General features: G+C 49.2%; 1 protein-coding gene across 2 annotated transcripts in view; it reads left to right on the top strand.

The window, feature by feature from the left end:
- Positions 1-17,287, top strand: part of MICU1 (mitochondrial calcium uptake 1) — a 136,335-nt gene extending 119,048 nt beyond the window's left edge. For both annotated transcript variants that reach the window (XM_080937830.1, XM_080937829.1), the window contains 2 exons: positions 13,707-13,796; positions 15,490-17,287. In XM_080937830.1, the coding sequence (XP_080793956.1) occupies positions 13,707-13,796; positions 15,490-15,647 (248 nt within the window). In that variant the 3' untranslated portion in view covers positions 15,648-17,287. The remainder of the gene's footprint in view (positions 1-13,706; positions 13,797-15,489) is intronic.
- The last annotated feature ends 1,393 nt before the right edge of the window (positions 17,288-18,680 follow it).

Genomic DNA, 18,680 nt, shown 5'->3' with positions numbered 1-18,680 from the left:
TTACTCAGGCTAAGGAAGTTTCTTAATTCTGTTAGCTCCCGGCAATCTAAGAGATCGATAGGGCCTAGATTCATGCTAAGTAACAGTGAACCACAAGTGTTTGTCTCCCAGGCCTGCTATTTAAAAAAAAAAAAAATGCCACTAGTTGGGCAGCAATGGCAGCACTTGGGAGGCTGAGGCAGGCGGATCTCAAGGCCAACCTGGTCTGCAGAATGATTTTTCTGGGCAGACAGGACTACACAGAGAAACCATGGCTCATGGAGGGAAAAAGCCACAAAGTTAATTTAAATTAACAGAAATTTGTTCTCTCACAGCTGAGTTTTAAAGTCATCTTCATGAACTTATATTGTCCACACAGCCATGCTCCCTCCAAGGGCTCTAGAGATGCACCCTTCCTGTCTCTTCCATGTTGTAGAGGCTGTAGGTGCTCTGTGGCCTTGAATACAAAGCTCCTATCTCTGTCCTCCTCTATGTGAATGTCCCCTTTGAAGCTCCAGTGTCTTCACCTACTTGGTCTTATGAGGTCTTGGAGGCCAGCTGGTAATTGAGGATGTTAAGGAGATCCTCTGTTACAACCACAAAGGTGGCGCCCTCGACTGGCTCAGCTGGGTCCCACCACGCTCCTGTCTACTGCAGCAGCTCTCACTGAGTTTGAGCAGGTCTACACTTTGCTGTGTTGACTGCCTGCCACCCCGGCTAAATTCTTGTGTCTTCCTTGAGTATCCTCTACATCAAGAGCAATGAGTAGGTCTGCCTGCGTTACAGGCCTTCCCTCCCCTCACCATAGAACTGTGGAAATTTTACTTTAAGGTTTAAGAGCGCAGCTCTAGGCTGGGAGTGTACTTGCCTACTGTGCAAGTTGAGTCTGGTTGTCAGCACCACATGGTGAGACCCCTAAGTGTTATCCCAGCATTTGGGAATACAGGCAGGACCACATTTTCAAGGTCAGCCTTGGCTACATAGTCAGTCTGACACTACCCTGGGCTACAGGAGACTCTGGCTCCCAAGAACACAGGCACTGATGTCACACTACCTGCGTCTGTTGGGCTCTTTCTATGTGTTTAAGATAAGAATAAAGATACATTACTCTCAGGGTACCATGAGGACAGAGCTGCACACAACCCTGTCACCTCTGCATTTGCTGGTGACATGGACACAGTGTGGTGCTGAAGTTCGTCTGTTCTGCCAGCAGCGCAGCCACTGTGCTAGGCCTGGACGTTACAGCCTCAAGAAGCTCACAGGAGTGGGAGCAAGATGACTTCCAGTCAGCGTGGTCACTGGCCTGGAGACGGGTGGAGCCCTGCCTGACACATGCTGTGGGCGCAGAGGGAGCCAGGCGGGGTCAAAGGACTCACTCTGCCCAGCCTCGACTTGCTATCAATCCCAGCTGTCTTTTTTTTTTTTTTTTTTTTTTTTTTTTTTTAAAGAAAGGTCAAGACCTTTAGAAACTGGCATCTTTCCAAAACTCTGGCACCATTTCTTCCTTGGCTAGTTTACAGCTTATAAGCCAACCCTAAAACACAATTGATTGGAGTTTCCCAAGCAGTACTCAATATGATAATGAGGTCTGCAAAGAAAAGTGCTCCATGGTCTAAATAAGTTTGGAAAATGCCCGAGTTGCACAAAGCTTTCCCTAAGCACCTCCGGAGGCTGGCTTTTAATCCGCTAATGTTTGTAACTAATCCCCCAAGGGGGGTGCAGTCCCCAGCCCCGATCTGCTCCACAATACCTTTAGTACCTTACGGATTAAAGCTCCCCGAAGCAGTTCGAAGGGTCCTGGCTGGCTGCAGGTAGAGACTGATGGACACACCAGCAGAGGACATCGTCCTGTCCTAATACTGGAAGTTTCCGTGTGGTGGTGGTAGTGGTGCTCGGGCATCAGTGTGACTTCATCTGGCCCTGAGCTTGTCTTCACACTTATCCAAGGGCCAGAAAGACCCCACCTTACTGTGACAGCTCCACAAAGAAGCTAGTCCTTAAAGAAACACCAAGGATGTAGTTCACTGCAAGAAACCCTGGGCTGGTCTTCAACACCACAAAAAAATGAAAATAATTTTTAAAAATCTTAAAAGACCACCTTAGGAGCAGTTGTAGCCTGCTTTTGTTCTTTGAGGAAATAGATCTATTCTTGCTTCTTTAGTGTAATTTCTGTTTGTTTTTAATGGATGTTTTGCCTGCATGTATATCTGTGCCCTGGGTGCATGCAGTACCATCAAAGGCCAGAAGGGGGTGTCCTATTCTCTGGAACTGGACTGTGAGTTGCCATGTGGATAATAGAGACCAAACCCTGGTACTCTAGAAGAGCAGCAAGTGCTCCTAACCACTGAGCTATTTCTCCAGGCCACCATAGTTAATTTTTTACATTCTTATTAGCTTAGACATTTAAAATTTTTAATTATTAAGGACTGAAGCTATTTTTCTCAGTGTTTCATCATTATTTTAACATGAGCCATGTTTTTCACCTCTTTGTGGCCTGTTCAAGGCCTAGACAACTCCTTGCATACAGTAGAAGTTCAGTTACAATAAACATAACACGTAAGAGAATTTATTCTGGACACGGACAGGCCCTGGGAGAGCCTGCAGAATGTTCTACAATATGTCCTCCTGTGACAGCACCGTGACAAAAGCCGCTGAAGGAAAGGTTGGTTTTAGAGGCGTAGCTCATCACGGCAGGGCTCCCAGGTGACAAGAAGGTAAGCCACCTGCTCAGTCGCAGCTGCAGTCCGGAGGAGAGCACTGAGCCCTGGTTGTGACTCTCCGTGGGTTACTTTTCTCTTTGCTGTAACAAAACACCTGAGGAAAGCAACTTAAAGAAAAAAGGAGGTCACTGGAGCTGCCATTTGTTTGGTTGTGGCTCACAGTTTGAGAGGATACAGTCCATCACCGCGGGGCACTAGCTGTGGCTGTGGGAGGGGCCGCATCTGTCCAGAGTCAGCAGAGAGATGAACACTGCTGCTCGGTTCACTTCCCTCTCTGACTCTTATTCTGGCCCAGCCCATTGGATATGGTCACCTTCAGAATGGGTCTTCAGCCTCAGTCAGACCTCACAGACATGCCCAGAGGTGTGTCTCCTAGGTGACCATAACTCCAGTGGGGATGACAGTGAGGATTAACCATCATGGTATAGCCCAGAGTTACACGCGAATCCACGTGAAACTGGACGGATTTATAATTATCGGATAAATTTAAAGCCAGAGAAAAGCTGTCAGGTTCCCAAAAGAAAAAAATAGCAGCTTTTATTTCCTTGTTAGAAAATTTAAAACTTAATTAGACCTTGGCTAGTGCCTCTCCCAAACCTCATTTGAGCAGCGTGGGGCTAGAGTTGCACAAAGGTATAAAACACAGCGGAAATTGAGGGCAGCTATAAATAAGTGTGACCTGGGGAGCCTGGGACATTCCCTGTCGTAAATACTGTGCTCTCAGGCCAGCTCCACTTGCTTCTGCAGCTGAGACACCTTTAGTAGCTGGTGGCTGAGGTAGTCGAGAACCTGGTGCTGCCTCTGGAGCCCTGCTCAGATCTTTTTGTGTAGTTTTGGTTTGTTTTTTAGATATTTTTTATTTTATGTGATCTGACCATTTTGCTTGCATGTTTGTCCTGTATGTGTGTCTATACACGACATGCATGTCTGGTGCCTACAGAGGTCAGAAGATGCTGAAGTTACAGACTGTTGTGATGATCCGGCATGTGGGGTCCTGGGATTCAAACCAGGGTCCTAGAACTGGATCCTCTGGAAGAACAACCAGTACCCTTAACCACTGAGCCATCCCCACAGCCCCTCTGCCGAAACCTTAAGGGACCTTGCAATCAAGGTTTTCAGTTGTTAGCAAAATCCCGTTCATTTCTGTGTGGGACTGGGTCATCTTTCTCCTGCTTGCTGTTGATTCTCCACAGGCCACAGCAAGTCCAGCAATGCAGTAGCTTGTAGCCTGGCCATTTCCTTCTTCTGAAGTTTGCTTCAGTTCCAAGGCATCTGATGCCCTCTTCTGGCCCCTTAGGCACCAGGCATGCTCATGATAAGCACATATCAGGTCAAACACCGATAATAATGCTAGGTTTTCATTTTAAAAACGAAACAATGTTCAACACTTTTATATGACAACAGAAAAAGAAGAAAATCCAAAGCAATGGTCTTCCAGTCAGCCTAGATGGAATGTGGAGGTAGGGGTGTTACAGACAAAGATTAAAACTTAAAAGAGCACGCTTCTGTAAGACAGGACACTGTCATTAGGACAAAATGGCAGCCAACAGAATGGAAAAAGTTGTTTGCCAATCCTACACTCAATAGAGGGCTAATATCCAATATATACAAAGAACTTAAGTTAGACCTCAGAGAATCAAATAATCCTATTTAAAAATGGGGGACAGAGCTAAACAGAGAATTCTCAACTGAAGAATATCGAATGGATGAGAAGCACCTAAAGAAGTACTCAACATCCTTTGTCATCAGGGAAATGCAAATCAAAACAACCCTGAGATTCCACCTCACACCAGTCAGAATGGCTAAGATCAAAAACTCAGATGACAGCAGATGCTGGTGAGGATACAGAGAAAGAGGAACACTCCTCCACTGTTGGTGGGGTTGTAAGCTGGTATAACCACTCTGGAAATCAATCTGGCAGTTCCTCAGAAAATTGGACATAGTGCTACCTGAAGACCCAGCTATACCACTCCTGGGAATATACCCAAAAGAGACTCCAACATCTAACAAGGTCACATGCTCCACTATGTTCATAGCAGCCTTATTTATAATAGCCAGAAGCTGAAAAGAACCCAGATGTCCTTCAGCAGAGGAATGGATACAGAAAATGTACATTTACACAGTAATACTCAGCTATTAAAAACAATGACTTAATGAAATTCTTAGGCAAATGGATGGAACTAGAAAATATCCTGAGTGAGGTAACCCAATCACAAAAGAACACACATGGTATGCACTCGCTGATAAGTGGATATTAGCCCAAAAGCTCGGATTACCCAAAATACAATTCACAGACCACACGAAGCTCAAGAAGAAATGCAGATATTTCAGTCCTTCATAGAAGGGGGAACAAAAATATTCACAGGAGGAAATGTGGAGACTAAATATGGAGCAGAGGCTGAAGGAAAGGCCATCCAGAGACTTCCCTACATGGAGACCCAGTCCATATACAGACAACAAGCCCAGACAATATTGCTGATGTCAAGAAGTACATGCTGACAGCACCTGATAGAGCTGTCTCCTGAGAGGCTCTGCCAGATCATGGCAAATACAAAGGCAGATGCTTGCAGCCAACCATTGAACTGAGAACAGGGCCCCCAATGGAGGAGTTAGAGAAAGGACTGAAGGAGCTAAAGGGGCTTATAACCCATAAGAACAACAATACCAACCAACCAGAGCTCCCTGGTACTAAACCACCATCCAAAGAGTACACATGGATGGCCCATGGCTCCAGCTGCTTGTGTAGCAGAGGATGGCCTTGTTGGGCATCAATGGGAGGAGAAGTCCTTGGTCCTGCCAAGGTTCAATGCCCCAGTCTAGAGGAGTGTCAGGGTGGGAAGGCAGGAGGGGGTGGGGAGGTTGGGGGGCACCTTCATATAAGCAGGGAGAGGGGGATATGGGATAGGGGGTTTATGGAGGGGAAACCAGGAAAGGGGATAGCATTTTATTATAATAATAAAACATATTTTAAATAATAAAACATAATATATTTATAATACATATAATAATATAATATGTTCAATAAGAAAAAGAAATATAAAAAGAAAAAACATTAAAGAGCTTCAGCTGGTAAATTCTGGCAGCATGTGGAAGGCAGTCCGTGCACCCTGCTCATCGCTGTATGTTGTAAAAACATTGTTCTATGAAGGAAATGCTGGCCAAGATCCCACTGTCTTAAGACAATTTATCAGCTATTAAAGTAAAATTATTCACAGTGTAGACAAGGAAGTTCAAAATCTGAAATAAATGTTTGCTTCATGGGGGATTTCCCATGCAGAGACCTGGTTTATTTTCCCAAATGTAAAGTCACTTAGCATTCTGAAGACTGATTCTGCCTTAACTACATCACTGTGCATATATGATTGCCTTGTAAGAAGGAGAGATGCCTCAGAGATTCGTGACTGCTGGTGGGAGAGGGACATAAGCTGCCAACACTCAAGTCAGTTGGCATTATAGGTCACTGAGGAACAGAGCAGAAAAGAAAGGTGACAAGAAGTATGGGTCAACAAGACGGCGCAACAGATGAGGGCACTTGCTGCTAAGCTCAATGACATGAGTTCGATCCCCAGTACCCACAATTCCTACAAGTTGTCCTTCAGCCTCTGCACACACACTAAGAAACACACACACAAGGGTGAGCTGTGTCTCTTGTCTCAATGAGTGTGCTCATGTACATAAAGTAGATAAATAAATCTTTACAAAACAAAACAACAACAACAAAAAACTTTCAGGGGCTTGAGACATGGCTCAGCAATAAAGAGTATTTAAAGATCTTGCAGGGGACCTGGGTTTGATTCCCAGAACCCAAGACTCACCACGACCTGTAACTCCAGCTGCAAAGGTATCTGATGCCTCGGGCCTCCAAAAGCATGTGCAATCATACACACACACACACACACACACACACACACACACACACGAGATTAGGCTCTATCGCACTGCTTGCTAGAGACTTCAAGGTTTACTACCATGAGCAGCCTATGTAAAGGAGACTATTTCAGGTCATTTCAGCACACTGAAATTATAACATGTCCACAGCCACTGGAGTCAGCCTTCACTGGAGCAAGAATCGCCGTCAGTCAAGGTACCATGTTATAAAGAAGGAGCCTTCTGCAGAGCAAGGGTAGAAGAGAGGAGAAGCTCTTTCAGCAAATCACGGCCATCCTGTCCTTGGGAGATTCACTCTGCAGTGGTTACACATCCATAATGGATGGAATTATTTCTCAGCCGAGGTGCTGATGAGCCAAGCACAGCACTGTTTGCTGTGCTGCTGGTTCATGGGAAGAGGGAAAGAAGAGTGAGTCTGTTATGCTCGTATCTGAGAGAGCTACTGGTGGTGGCCTCCCAGCGGTAAAGGCATCACTGCACACAGCTGAGAGCAAGACTTCACCCCTAAACCATCTGAAGTAGGCAAAGTATTACCTAACCAGAAATCATTTTCTAACCAGGTTTAGTGGCTCACACCTCTAACACCAGGACCCAGAAGGCTGAGGCAAGCCAGTGAGTGTAGGCCTTTAATCCCAGCAGAGAGAGGTAGCAGCTGGTGGACCTCTGTGAGTTCAAAGACAGCCAGAACTGCACAGACAAAAGTCCCAAAGAAGGAAAAAAAAGATAAGAAAAGAAGGCTGAGGCCGGAGGATCCAGGAATTTGAATTTGAGATTAGCCTGGTCTCACTTGTTTCAGTGTGTGTTGGGAGTTGGGAGAATGTTGGCCTTGAGCTAAGACCTGGCTTGTTAGGTTCCCTTACTAAGAACACTTGACTGACCTCTGATGAACTCCCTCCCTGCTCTGCACCATTCTCCAGCCTCACTAACCTCTCCATCCCTGCCCTTCCTCACCCGACGTCCCACATGCACAGACTGGAAGCAGTCACCTTCCAGAATACTTTATTGCGATTCATTGTGTGGGCTAGCACATCAGGTATTTCTCCTCCTCAGCAGTGCATGGGCTGGCCTCTTCTAAACTGGAACTCTTCTCCGGTCTGTCTGTCCTCTAGCATGTCACCTGAAAACATTAACTGCCTAATGGTGCTCAGAGACAAGATTGTCTGGAGCCAGGCAGGGTAGAACATACCTATGATCGCATGATCACAGGACTCAGAAGGCTAAGGTAGGCAGCTCATGGAGCCCAGCAGTTTGAGATCGCCCAACAACACATCTTAAAAAAAACAAAAAAACAAAAAAATCTTGCCATTTTTTAGACACAATGTGATACAATTTTCAGTGAGGCTAAGCTCAGCACTGGACAAAGCAATAAACCGTACAACTAAGTCAGTCTGAGCCTGTTGGAGCAAGGGGCCCATTGTGGCCGTCATCTGAACTACACTTGGTTTTGGTAGCACTTACTGTCAGCTAGAGGGTGGAACCAACTGTGTCACCTCTGACAGGCAGGCCACCTGATCACACAGAGGTTGTCAGCAACCCGTACCATGCAGAGCAAGTAGCACACAGAGCAAAGTGATGTCCTCTTACTGCTAAGGTGCTGGCTGTGTTGCTCTTTGGTCTCCATCCTTAGCTCTCCTGAATGCTCTTTCTCTACCACTCACCCCAAAATTGTGTCAGAATGTGTGTTCCAGCTGCCAGAGTGGCTTGGAAGAAGTTATAAAAAATCAAAAAGGACAAAACACAAGAAAGGGCCCCGTGCAGAAGAAGGGAGCCTCCCCAGGGCTGAAGCGGCATTTCTTCCCTCCACCTCACCTTGGCAGTTCTCTCCCCTGCAGTCCAGCAGGGCATGACTAACTAATCACATGACGGACCAGCTCAGGACATCACCGTAACCTGTGGGGTCACCTTTCCAGACACCGTCACAAGGGGAAGAGACAAGCAGCTCTAACTGGGTCGCATAGAGAACAGCACCCCGCCCCTCGCCTCGGGTCACCTCTGTGACTTGTGCTTTTCATAAGGTTGTTGTCCTCCCACACATTCTAGTTGTCACTTCAGTTGTCAGCGTGCGTTCCGAGGGCACAGTGTGTGGCCCTCACTGCAGAACCCAGTTGGATCTGCTGTCTGGTTGGAGTGCCGCCTCCCCCAGTCCTGGCTGTCACTCATCCCTGACACAAAGTGCAGAGGGTACCCCAACTTGGCTTTTCTTTTATCTGGACTCTGTCCCTTTAGGTGATCAAGTCAGGAAGGAACTTGTGCCATCAGGTGAGAGGCCGAGTGTGTCTAGGGAAAGAGCAGTGAAATGTGTAGGCCCAGCAGCTTTGTGACCCTGGCAAGTCACTTAAGTCCCCTGGATCCCTCATTGTCTCTGCCTCTTCTGTCGCCATCTCTTCTGGCTCCAAGAACCTGTGGTTTTATGTGGACACGTGGGTTTCATCATTTTGATGCTCTCCTGAGTGGCCATTGTATGGTAAATGTTTGTAGCCTGATGTATTGTTTTAGCACAGAAACTGAGAGTCTTCCCACTGTTGAGTTGACCAGTCACGAACCACACCAGACGCCAATAATCAGGCACCTGGCACAGTTCAGATACTGCCTAGAGTTGTCAGAACAAATGGCAGCAGATTTTGAGTGGCGGGATTCTGCCAGTTTTCTCCCCATAGCAACCTTAAATAGATGTAGGCCCCTGGGGAGATAAGTAGAAATGTCACCAGTCATTCTTGATTAAGCTTTCTCCTTCCTGGGACCTTCAGTGCCAGCACTCAGGAGGCAGAGGCAGAAGGATCTCTGTGATGTATCTCCCTGGAGCTAGGATCAGGTCTGATACCAGTGGGTTGAGGTCTCCATCTTCTGAGACCGACCCTGGCCTTCAGAAACGAGTCACAGCCCCAGATTGTCTTATCTGAGCTTCTGCCCAGCCAATTCCTAATGGAATGAGGTTTGGCTGATTTGTGAGAGGCTCAAAGTACTGGAGCAAGCACCTAGGTTTATTGGCTTATTTCAAAGGTCGCAGATACATGGGGAGAGGTTGGAGAGGAGCCCAGAACTTCTGGACCCTCCCAGGGCTCACCATCCTCCAGGAACCTTCATGTGCCAACAGTCTAAAAGCTTGCCAAAGCCTGAGCTGCGAGGCTCTTGGAGGCATTGTTGAAGAGCCATGACTGGCTGACCCCTTGGCCTTTGGTGACCAATTAACAGGGCAGTTAGAGGGCAGAGTGGGAAAATCCCAAGGAGACTTGGTCTTTCCTGTGGTCCAGACTCCATCTTGAAACTACATGTGTGCTGTCAGCTCAGTCATCTCGGGAACACAAAGAAAGATATGCTTTGGCAATTACAAGGATATTAGGACTTTTATGTCAAAACAAAAACAAAATCCCAGAAGACTCTATCAGTTACTCGTTTCAATCCATGTGACAAGACACTTGCCTTAAACCTAAGCAGGTGGAGAGATGGATGGGCAGTGATGTCACTTGCTGTTTGAGCCCCAGGACCTAGGCTTTATTTTGGCTGGGCATGGCCAGGCTTATACCTGCCACCCTAGGACTGTGGGGGGCAGAGTCAGACCCTGCCTCCAGAGCATAAGGAGAGTAAGAGAGCAGAGCCTTCAATGTCTTAGCATCCTCCTCCGTGCAAGTACCACATTCACATCTATGCGCAGGAGAGGGAAAGGCATTTAAGGAAGGAAGGGCTGGCTTAGGCACAGCCTGGAGGTTCACTGTGTTGGGGCAGGGGAGGCATGGTGGCAGAGGTCAGTGTCGGCTCCACAGCCAGGAAGAAGAGGGAAGGGTGCTTGTGCCCAGTTCACGGTGTCCTTGTTATTCAGTCCAGACCCCCAGCCCATGGGATTACACCGACCACATTTGGAGTGACCATGCTCTCAGACATGGGCTGGGAGTGGGGTTCCATGGTGATCCTAAGTACCATCAGTTTGCCAGGGGAAATTAACCATCACAAAAGACCCAAGCATGTGTTTCAGAATTACAGTCACCAAATAGGAGAGGGCCAGAGTTGCAGTACCAACACCAGTTCTGCACAGTTCTGAGGTCCAGGAGGGGGAGGGGAGGGAAGCCCTCTTCACTGGGGTTTAATTACAGCTTTGTGATTTAGAGATGTTGGAGACATTGTGAACGAGCCTGCTCTCGTCCCACCAGTGCCGACAGTTCCCAGTTTGGCAGTTTCCCTGTGCGTTGGTTTGTTCTGTGCTGTTCTGATTCATACCCTGGGGGCCTCTCTAAGGACCTTTTGGCTATGAAAAGGGCACCCAGCAAGACTGTTCCCACCCTCAGGAGTCACAGTGACTTAGCAGCCCTAGGGGTACACAGGTCACTGGCATCCCCTCCAGGGGGGATGGGGCATGATCTATCCCTGCCATATGAAGGAAGGCATTTGTACCGATGCTCTTGCCGCCATCTCTGGGAGTCCCCCAGTCTACCAGCACTTAATACCAGCCTAATGAGCTGCTATGCAGAAATTGTCAAGGGCTCTCTCACTGACACGCCTGGATATTGCTTACTGGTTTATTGGAGCAGAGTGCTGTCGGCATGGGGAGAAAGATGAGTCTGAGAGCCACAGGAAGACTGGCCAGGCATTCTACCTGACATAGCAGGAGCCTCAGGAGAGCAGCAAGGCAGTTTGTTAGAGCACTTAAAACGTTACATCGATGTGGCCTGCAGCAAATGGTGCGGCAGAAAGCACACTCAGCCCCTTCTCGGGCCTCCTCTGCAGCACTGGAAGTTGGGTGGGTAGCAGTGTCTGAGAATACCCACTTCTCCACTCTCAGTCTGTCCTCCAAAGTTAGCCGAGTTTCCTTAGGAGATCTCCTCATTAAGAAGTGTAAAGAGCAGCGTGTTCTTGTAAATTGCCTTTGATGACATCCTCCTTCCTTCCTTCCTTCCCTTTCCTCCTCCTCTCTCCCTCCTTCCCTTCCTCCTCTGCCTCCCTCTCCCCTCCCTCCATCCCTCCACATTCTCCACACAGTATAGTTAGCAGCAATCATTTCTTCCATGCAAGGCTCGGCCTCTCAAACTTGGTGCTGTAGTTTTGTCCATCTATGCCACATGGAAACTTACCACGTTTGGTTCTGCCTAAATCTTTTTATTTCAAAACACACTGGCCTCTGCACTGAAAGTCACCAGCTGGGAACAGGGTGATCTGAAGAGTAGCCCAGGCTGCAGGAAGAAGGGACTAGCTCTTCCCTCTCCTGCTTGAGGCTTTGAATACTGAGACAGCCACGTGAGAGTCTCTGCTGTCTGCAGATACTCCACCCCATGCCCATCCTCACCCTCTAAGATAAACAGCAGCGAAGTCCCCAGTGCATCAAGAACCCCGGCCTCCTTCCAGCGTCCTCGGATTTGAATATGAGAGAAGCCATCAGGCAGCTGTCGGGGTGGAGCCACTCAGAGCCCAGTCTCCTGACACCCAGAATGGTGTCCCTGCCTTACCTACGTCTACTGACCTCAGAGGCCATGTGCTGAATATATACAGAGGTGTCAGATGCAAGTGAGAACAACTCGGAAAAAATGACAAGACAAACTGGAACCGATGCTAAAGTGTGAAGTGGCAAGAGGCTCACTGATGCATCCTGGTCCACAGCGCTTCCGTGGGGTCTGTGCCACGGTCGCACAGCTGGTCCGTAAGAAGAACCTGCTCCTTTTCCTCTTTATTTTATGTACATAAATGTCTCACCCACAAGTATGTATGTGTATCTTGCGTGTGCTTGGTGTCCAAGAAAGTCAGAAGAAGGCTTCAGATCTCTGGGACTAGAGGTATGGGTGCTCTTCTTGTGGGTGCTGGGAATCAAACCCGGCCTTCCTGTAAGTTTTTACTTCACTTTGTGGCTGATCGTAAGCAGTGACATAATTTATAGGCATAGGTAGGCCAGGCATGAGGATAAATGAGAGGGAAAACAGCGGAAATTGCCTAGTTCTTCCTGGCTCGTCTTTCATGGAAAACCAATTCCACATGATTGCTAATATTTCACAGTAAATGTCAGGGGAGGAAAATGGCAGCAGAGAACTTCTCTGCAGAGGCCAAAAAATAAAATAAATAAAAGCTGTGCGGTGGTCTAGTGAAACCAAGTGCCCTGCTTCTTAGGGGTACAAGTTAAAGAAATGGGAGCAGACCCGGGGAAGAAGTGGCTAGCCAGCAAACAGCTCACCATGAGGAGTTCAGACTGGCCCAGAACTAAGGTGCACAGACCTCCTCTCGGAGCCCCGCCCCTCCTGCCACCTGACCCGCCCCTCCTGCCGCCTGACCCGCCCCTCCTGCCACCTGACCCGCTCCTCCTGCCACCTGACCCGCCCCTCCTGCCGCCTGACCCGCCCCTCCTGCCACCTGACCCGCCCCTCCTGCCACCTGCTCCTTTCCTTGACCTTTGCCATCCTGTTACTGTCCATGGAAGCCGCTGAGGAGACCTTAGCCATTGGTTTATTTTAAAGGAAGTCTTCTGGTAGAAATTTTTAATGAAGTTGCCCCAGGGCTGGCAAGATGAAGTACCTGTGGTGCAAGCGTGCGGACCTTGAGTTCAGATGCCAGCTCCCAAGTTCTGATCCACACACAAAGCAGGACCCATGTGAGGCATGGTGACCTATGACTTTAATCCCAGTACTCAGGAGGCAGATCTCCGTGAGTTCAAGACCAACCCCATGTACAGAGGGAGTTCCAGGACAGGCATAGCTACACAGAGAAGCCCAGTCTCAAAAAACCAAACCAAACAATACCCTGAGGTATAAAGAAAGGGAGTTGTGGATAAAGATTAAATTCTCTCTTTTTTTTTTCTTTTATTCTTCACTGTGGGGCATTGAGACTTAAACCCAGGCCTGACACATGCCACCCAAGTGCTACATCACTAAGATGGGCACAGCCCATTTTGATGTTGGAGCATGGCCCGGTGCCCCCGTCATGACCTTGAAGTTTGCTTGTGGCTTTGGCACAGGTTCTCACTGTGTAGCCCCAGCTGCCCTCGAGGGTTTGGTCCTCCCCCCACCATCCTCACTACCGAAATAACGGTGGGCCGTCCCCACAGCCGGCCTTGCTTTCTCAAATCCGACCTGAATACAGCCCCCACTCGGAGAGAGGAGGATAGAGGTGTTTAAACGGCACTAACCGAGCATTTTCTTCCCTCAGTGACCATGCAGCAAGTGGCCAGGACAGTGGCGAAAGTGGAACTGTCAGACCATGTATGTGACGTGGTGTTTGCCCTCTTTGACTGCGACGGTGAGTGGAGTCCCGTGGAGTGGAGAGGGTGTCCCGGGCCTCGATATATTTAGACGTTAGTAGTGGGACAGTTCTGTGTGGCAGCACTTCTCTGCCTCAGCAGGTCGGCCCTTGGCATTGTGAGCTTGGGGTTACCACCCTGGGCCGCTGTGTGTTAGCCATTCTCTGGGGTTGTTTTATTTTAGTTTTGTTTTGTTGAGGTGGGGGTGTCCCTATGTAGCCCTGGCTGGCCTGGAACTTGCTGTGTACACCATGACTGAGCGCTGCCATTAAAGGACAGTACCGCCCAGCGTTTCCCAGTTTCTGTAATTCCACCTTGCCTGTGGGTTTAGATTGGTGACCACATGGACTTCTAAATGACCACAGCAATCACACTTGTAAGATGGCTTGAAGCTGTGTTTTCCCAAATTTAATCCTGATGATTCCCCCAAAGACATGTAATTTTCTCTGGAAAATAAAGAAGCAAAAATATTATCACACACATGCACGTCATTTGCCGCTGCTAGATGAGGGGGCACACCAGTTTCAGTGTCTCCAGGGCGAAGATGGCGGCGCAGCTCTGTTCTTACAGAATATAGTGGATGCCAGGGCCTGTGTCATATGCTAAAAACAGGGAGAGAAATAAGGAGCTGGGCTGAGCAGCAGAGCGCTGGCTGCTCTTGCTGAAGGCCAGGTACAGTTCAGAGCATGCACATAGCAGCTCCAGTTTCAGGAGATCTGTCACCTCCTGACCTCCTTGGTACCAAGCACACACGGAGTGACTATACACATAAGCCCAGTACACAGAATGTTCAAAACTGAAAGAAAAGAAGAGATAAAAGTCCAGTGCACCTCGGGGAGGATGTGTAAGCCCAGAGCAGCAAAGGTTCTAGGGCCACACTAAGGATGAGAAGGATGCCGGGTACAGGGGGACAGCGACACCTCCCAGGTAGAGAAGCAGATTGAACTCAGCCTCACCACAACGCAGGGGTCTTCACTCCCTGCTAGGGAAGGAAGTGCTCCAGCAGCCACACTCCCCTACACCACAGTGTCCTCTCCACACTACTCCCCTGCACCACAGTATCTCTCCACACTGCTCCCCTGAACCACAGTGTCTCTCCACACTGCTCCCCTACACCACAGTGTCTCTCCACACTGCTCCCCTACACCACAGTGTCTCTCCACACTGCTCCCCTACACCACAATGTCTCTCCACACTGCTCCCCTACACCACAGTGTCTCTCCACACTGCTCCCCTACACCACAGTGTCTCTCCACACTGCTCCCCTGCACCACAGTGTCTCTCCACACTGCTCCCCTGCACCACAGTGTCTCTCCACACTGCTCCCCTACACCACAGTGTCTCTCCACACTGCTCCCCTGCAGCACAGTGTCTCTCCACACTGCTCCCCTGCAGCACAGTGTCTCTCCACACTACTCCCCTGCAGTGCAGCATCCTCTCTTTGCCCAACTGTAGCAACCTGGGAGTATTCCAGGGACCAATGTACAAAGTTCATCCATCTCTGAACACAGACCTGGCTTACGCTCTAGTCTCGAAGTGTCAGCGGGCTGTGTTTGGAAACAGGAAAGATCCAAGGTTGAAGGTGGCTGAGTGTGTGATGGGCTGCAGAGCCCTCGGGGTGTGAGGCCTCAGTTTTCTCAGTGGCTTTTGTCCCAGAGTCCCCGCTTACGCCTCTGTGTTCTCATCCTCCAGGCAATGGGGAGCTGAGCAATAAGGAGTTTGTGTCCATCATGAAGCAGCGGCTGATGAGAGGCCTGGAGAAGCCCAAGGACATGGGCTTTACACGTCTCATGCAGGCCATGTGGAAATGTGCCCAAGAAACTGCCTGGGACTTCGCTCTGCCCAAGTAGTCTTCCCACCTCCTGCCCCTTAGCACCCTGGGACTCCTAGAGTGGCCCTTCATGCTGCTGACGCTTCTGGAGTAGTGCCCACATCCCCATCTTTCTGGGAGTGACCTCTGGGCTCAGCTGCCTTACCTCCACCCTTCCCTGACCCCGTCAGTGTTCTGCTAGGCTTCGAGTCTGCAGCCAGATCAAAGGTCCTAAAACATGAACAAGTCTTCAAAGTAGAGACCTCAGCTCCCTTAACAAGTGCCCTGTGGGTAGATGCAGGGAACCCTCCCTACACAGGCCAGCCCCGGGAGCTGTCTCTGGTCTGCAGTCTCTCGCTGTGGATTTATATTAAGAACATACCCTGCCATTTTCTTCCCGCTCTTTTTAAGCTGCAAGTTTGGAAATACTCTGGCAAGCAAAAGGAAGTCTGTAATAAATGATAATTCAGATGACCCTGGCACCCAGAGCTAGCAGGAAGCCTGGCCAGAGCGTCTATGTCAGACACCAGTGGCTCCAGGAAGGCCCTTTGCCCCCAGCAGAATTCCCAATTCAAAATAGCTGCTTTGAGCAGCCCTCCAGAACCTCCTGCTCTTTGGTTTTCCTCCCGGGCTCCCTGCCATGCCTCCCAGGGACTCTGCTTCACTAGAGCAATGGCTGAGTCCCTGTTCCTTGTGGGTCGTCCCCCTGTCTGTCCTCTGTCTGAAACTCTCATAAAGTATCACTTTAATTATAACACTTTGCAGGAAATATCCCCAAGAGCCCTGTGTCCTTTCTTTCTTTTAGGCCCTTCCTCTGGGCCCTTGTTTTTGTCTTGGTCACAGCAGACTGTTCTAGAGACCACTGCTCTCTTGTCACAAGCAATTTGAGGGGGGGACAGGAAGTGAGGGTGCTTGCTCATTGGGGAGGCATTGTGGCCCCATTGCAACACAGTCCTGGGCATCCAGCATGGTGGATGTGCATTCTGGAAACCATAGCAACAGTGTCGTCTGATGGACTCCGCTCCACCACTCAGTGGGGCTGCGCCTGTCATTGCCATCTGTTCGCTCGTCTGTTAAATGACAGGTTGAGCTGAATGGTCCCTAGGTTCCTTCCTGTGAGGTGCTTCAGCTCCCCAGAACCTCCAGGCTCTGCCTCAGCCTGGCACTCCACCCGAACTCAGAACACAGCCAGGGGTTATCCCCGAGCTTCCCCGGCCGGCTTTGCTCGCCTATGAGACAGCTGCTTCCTGCCTCTGAGGGGCTGTCTCTCCACTCTGCCTGGAGTCTCAAGTGCAGGCTTTGCTGTGCTGGTTGCTCTAAGCCTGATGCGTCAGTGCAGTGTAAACGTTTCTCAAATATGTCCCAGAATCCACGCTCACCCTCTCCCCTGTTCCCAGTCTCCAGAAGTCACTCCACAGGCTGGGTGGGACATTCACTTTCCCAACAAGAACCCTTCAGGAAAGTGGCTGGTCTTCCTTAACCTGAGGTTCACTGTGATCCAAGGAGACAAGAAAAAATCCTAAGAATGCTCCATGGTTTTGTTGTTGTTTTTAATCATTTCACTTGCTTCTGGTGCCCCACCTTGATTCAGCTATGGCTGAAGCACTTACTCTGGGGAAAGAAAAGACAATGGCTGCCACACAGTGAAGAAAGGACTTCAAGGGCCCCAGGGTGCAAGCTTCGAATTTACTAAGCCCTCAGGGTCCTGAAATCCTCAGTAAAGTCCGACAGGAGCTGCGTCTGGCTCAGCTGCGGACGTGCAGTGCCCCCTGCTGGCAGAGCTGCGCAGTGCAGGGAGTCTAGCCTGCCAGCAGGGCTGGGTACCCGGAAGCCGGAACAGCAGGAACTGTGACGGAGGATCCAGCTGCAGGTGAAAGAGGGGAAATAGTGTATTGCTCTCTGGCTTTAGAACATGAATGTTAGTGAGTAAATGTATGTTCTTTGAGCTATTCGATGTCGCCTTCACTGATCAGCTGCTGTGGACCAGGCACTGAGCATGGTCCTTGAGGAGCATGCGCCCTAGAGGGGAAAGCAGGAAGGCGCAACATATGTACCATAAAGCAGCTTTTGATCTGGTCCCTACCTGTGAGCCCATACACACTGGCAGAAGTGGGCTTTTGGGTGGCTCGGATTTGTTTGTCTCTTTAAGTAAGGCTGTGAGTTGAATAGAAGGTCCAAAGATGAAAAAGCAGGAGGTCCAAGGGGAAGCCGGATGTGCAGATTCAAAGGTCGGGTCCATCCTGGAAACTGGAGTCCAGGGGTCCTAACATGGATTAGGTGGTGATTCCGAATTACAACCGGGAGCCAAGTGTGGCAAGCCTGGTAGCTGGTAACACGTCTGTAATTCCAGAACGGGCGGTGGGGAGAGGGGGCAGCTTTGGGCAAAAGATCACTTTGAGTTCAAAGCCAGCCCAGACTGGATGGTGAAGCGCTGTCTCAAAGGAGAGAGTGGGAATGAAGATGAGAAGATGACGACCAGAAAGAGTAACTCAGAAACCATCGTGAGATGCACGTTTGGGATTAGGAGTAGTGTGCAGTTGTAGGTTTGTATCAGCATGCCTAAGACCCGGGGTTCAAGCGCCAGCGTACTTGAGTGCTCAGAATTGAGTACACTAATGGGTGTGCCACATACAGAGGCATGGGGAAGCTCACCGACAACACGAGCTTCCTAGCACCATTTGAAAAAGGACAAACTAAAGGGAAAAATTTAAATCTCCATTATTAGGCCTGGCGTGGTGGCGAACACCTTTTACCCTAGTGCTTGAAAGGCAGAAGCAGGCAGATTTCTATGAGTTTGAGGCCAGCCTAGTCTGCATAGTGAGTCCCAGAACACCCAAGGCTAGTTTTTAGAGAGACTCTGTCTCAAATGAATGGATAAATGAGTGGATGGATGGATAAATACTTCCTTTTTTTTTTTTTTTAAGTAAACTGGGCAGTGTTGGTGCCTGCCTTTTTTTTTTTTTTAAGAATTATTTTATGTATGTAAGTACACTGTAGCTCTGTCCAGACACACCAGAAGAGGGCATCAGATCCCATTACAGATGGTCGTGAGCCACCATGTGGTTGCTGGTAA

This window comes from Micromys minutus (assembly GCF_963924665.1).
Source record: "Micromys minutus genome assembly, chromosome: 25".
Lineage (NCBI taxonomy): Eukaryota > Metazoa > Chordata > Mammalia > Rodentia > Muridae > Micromys > Micromys minutus.
Note: the sequence above shows the minus strand (reverse complement) of the source record. Positions and strands in the feature narration are given on the sequence as shown.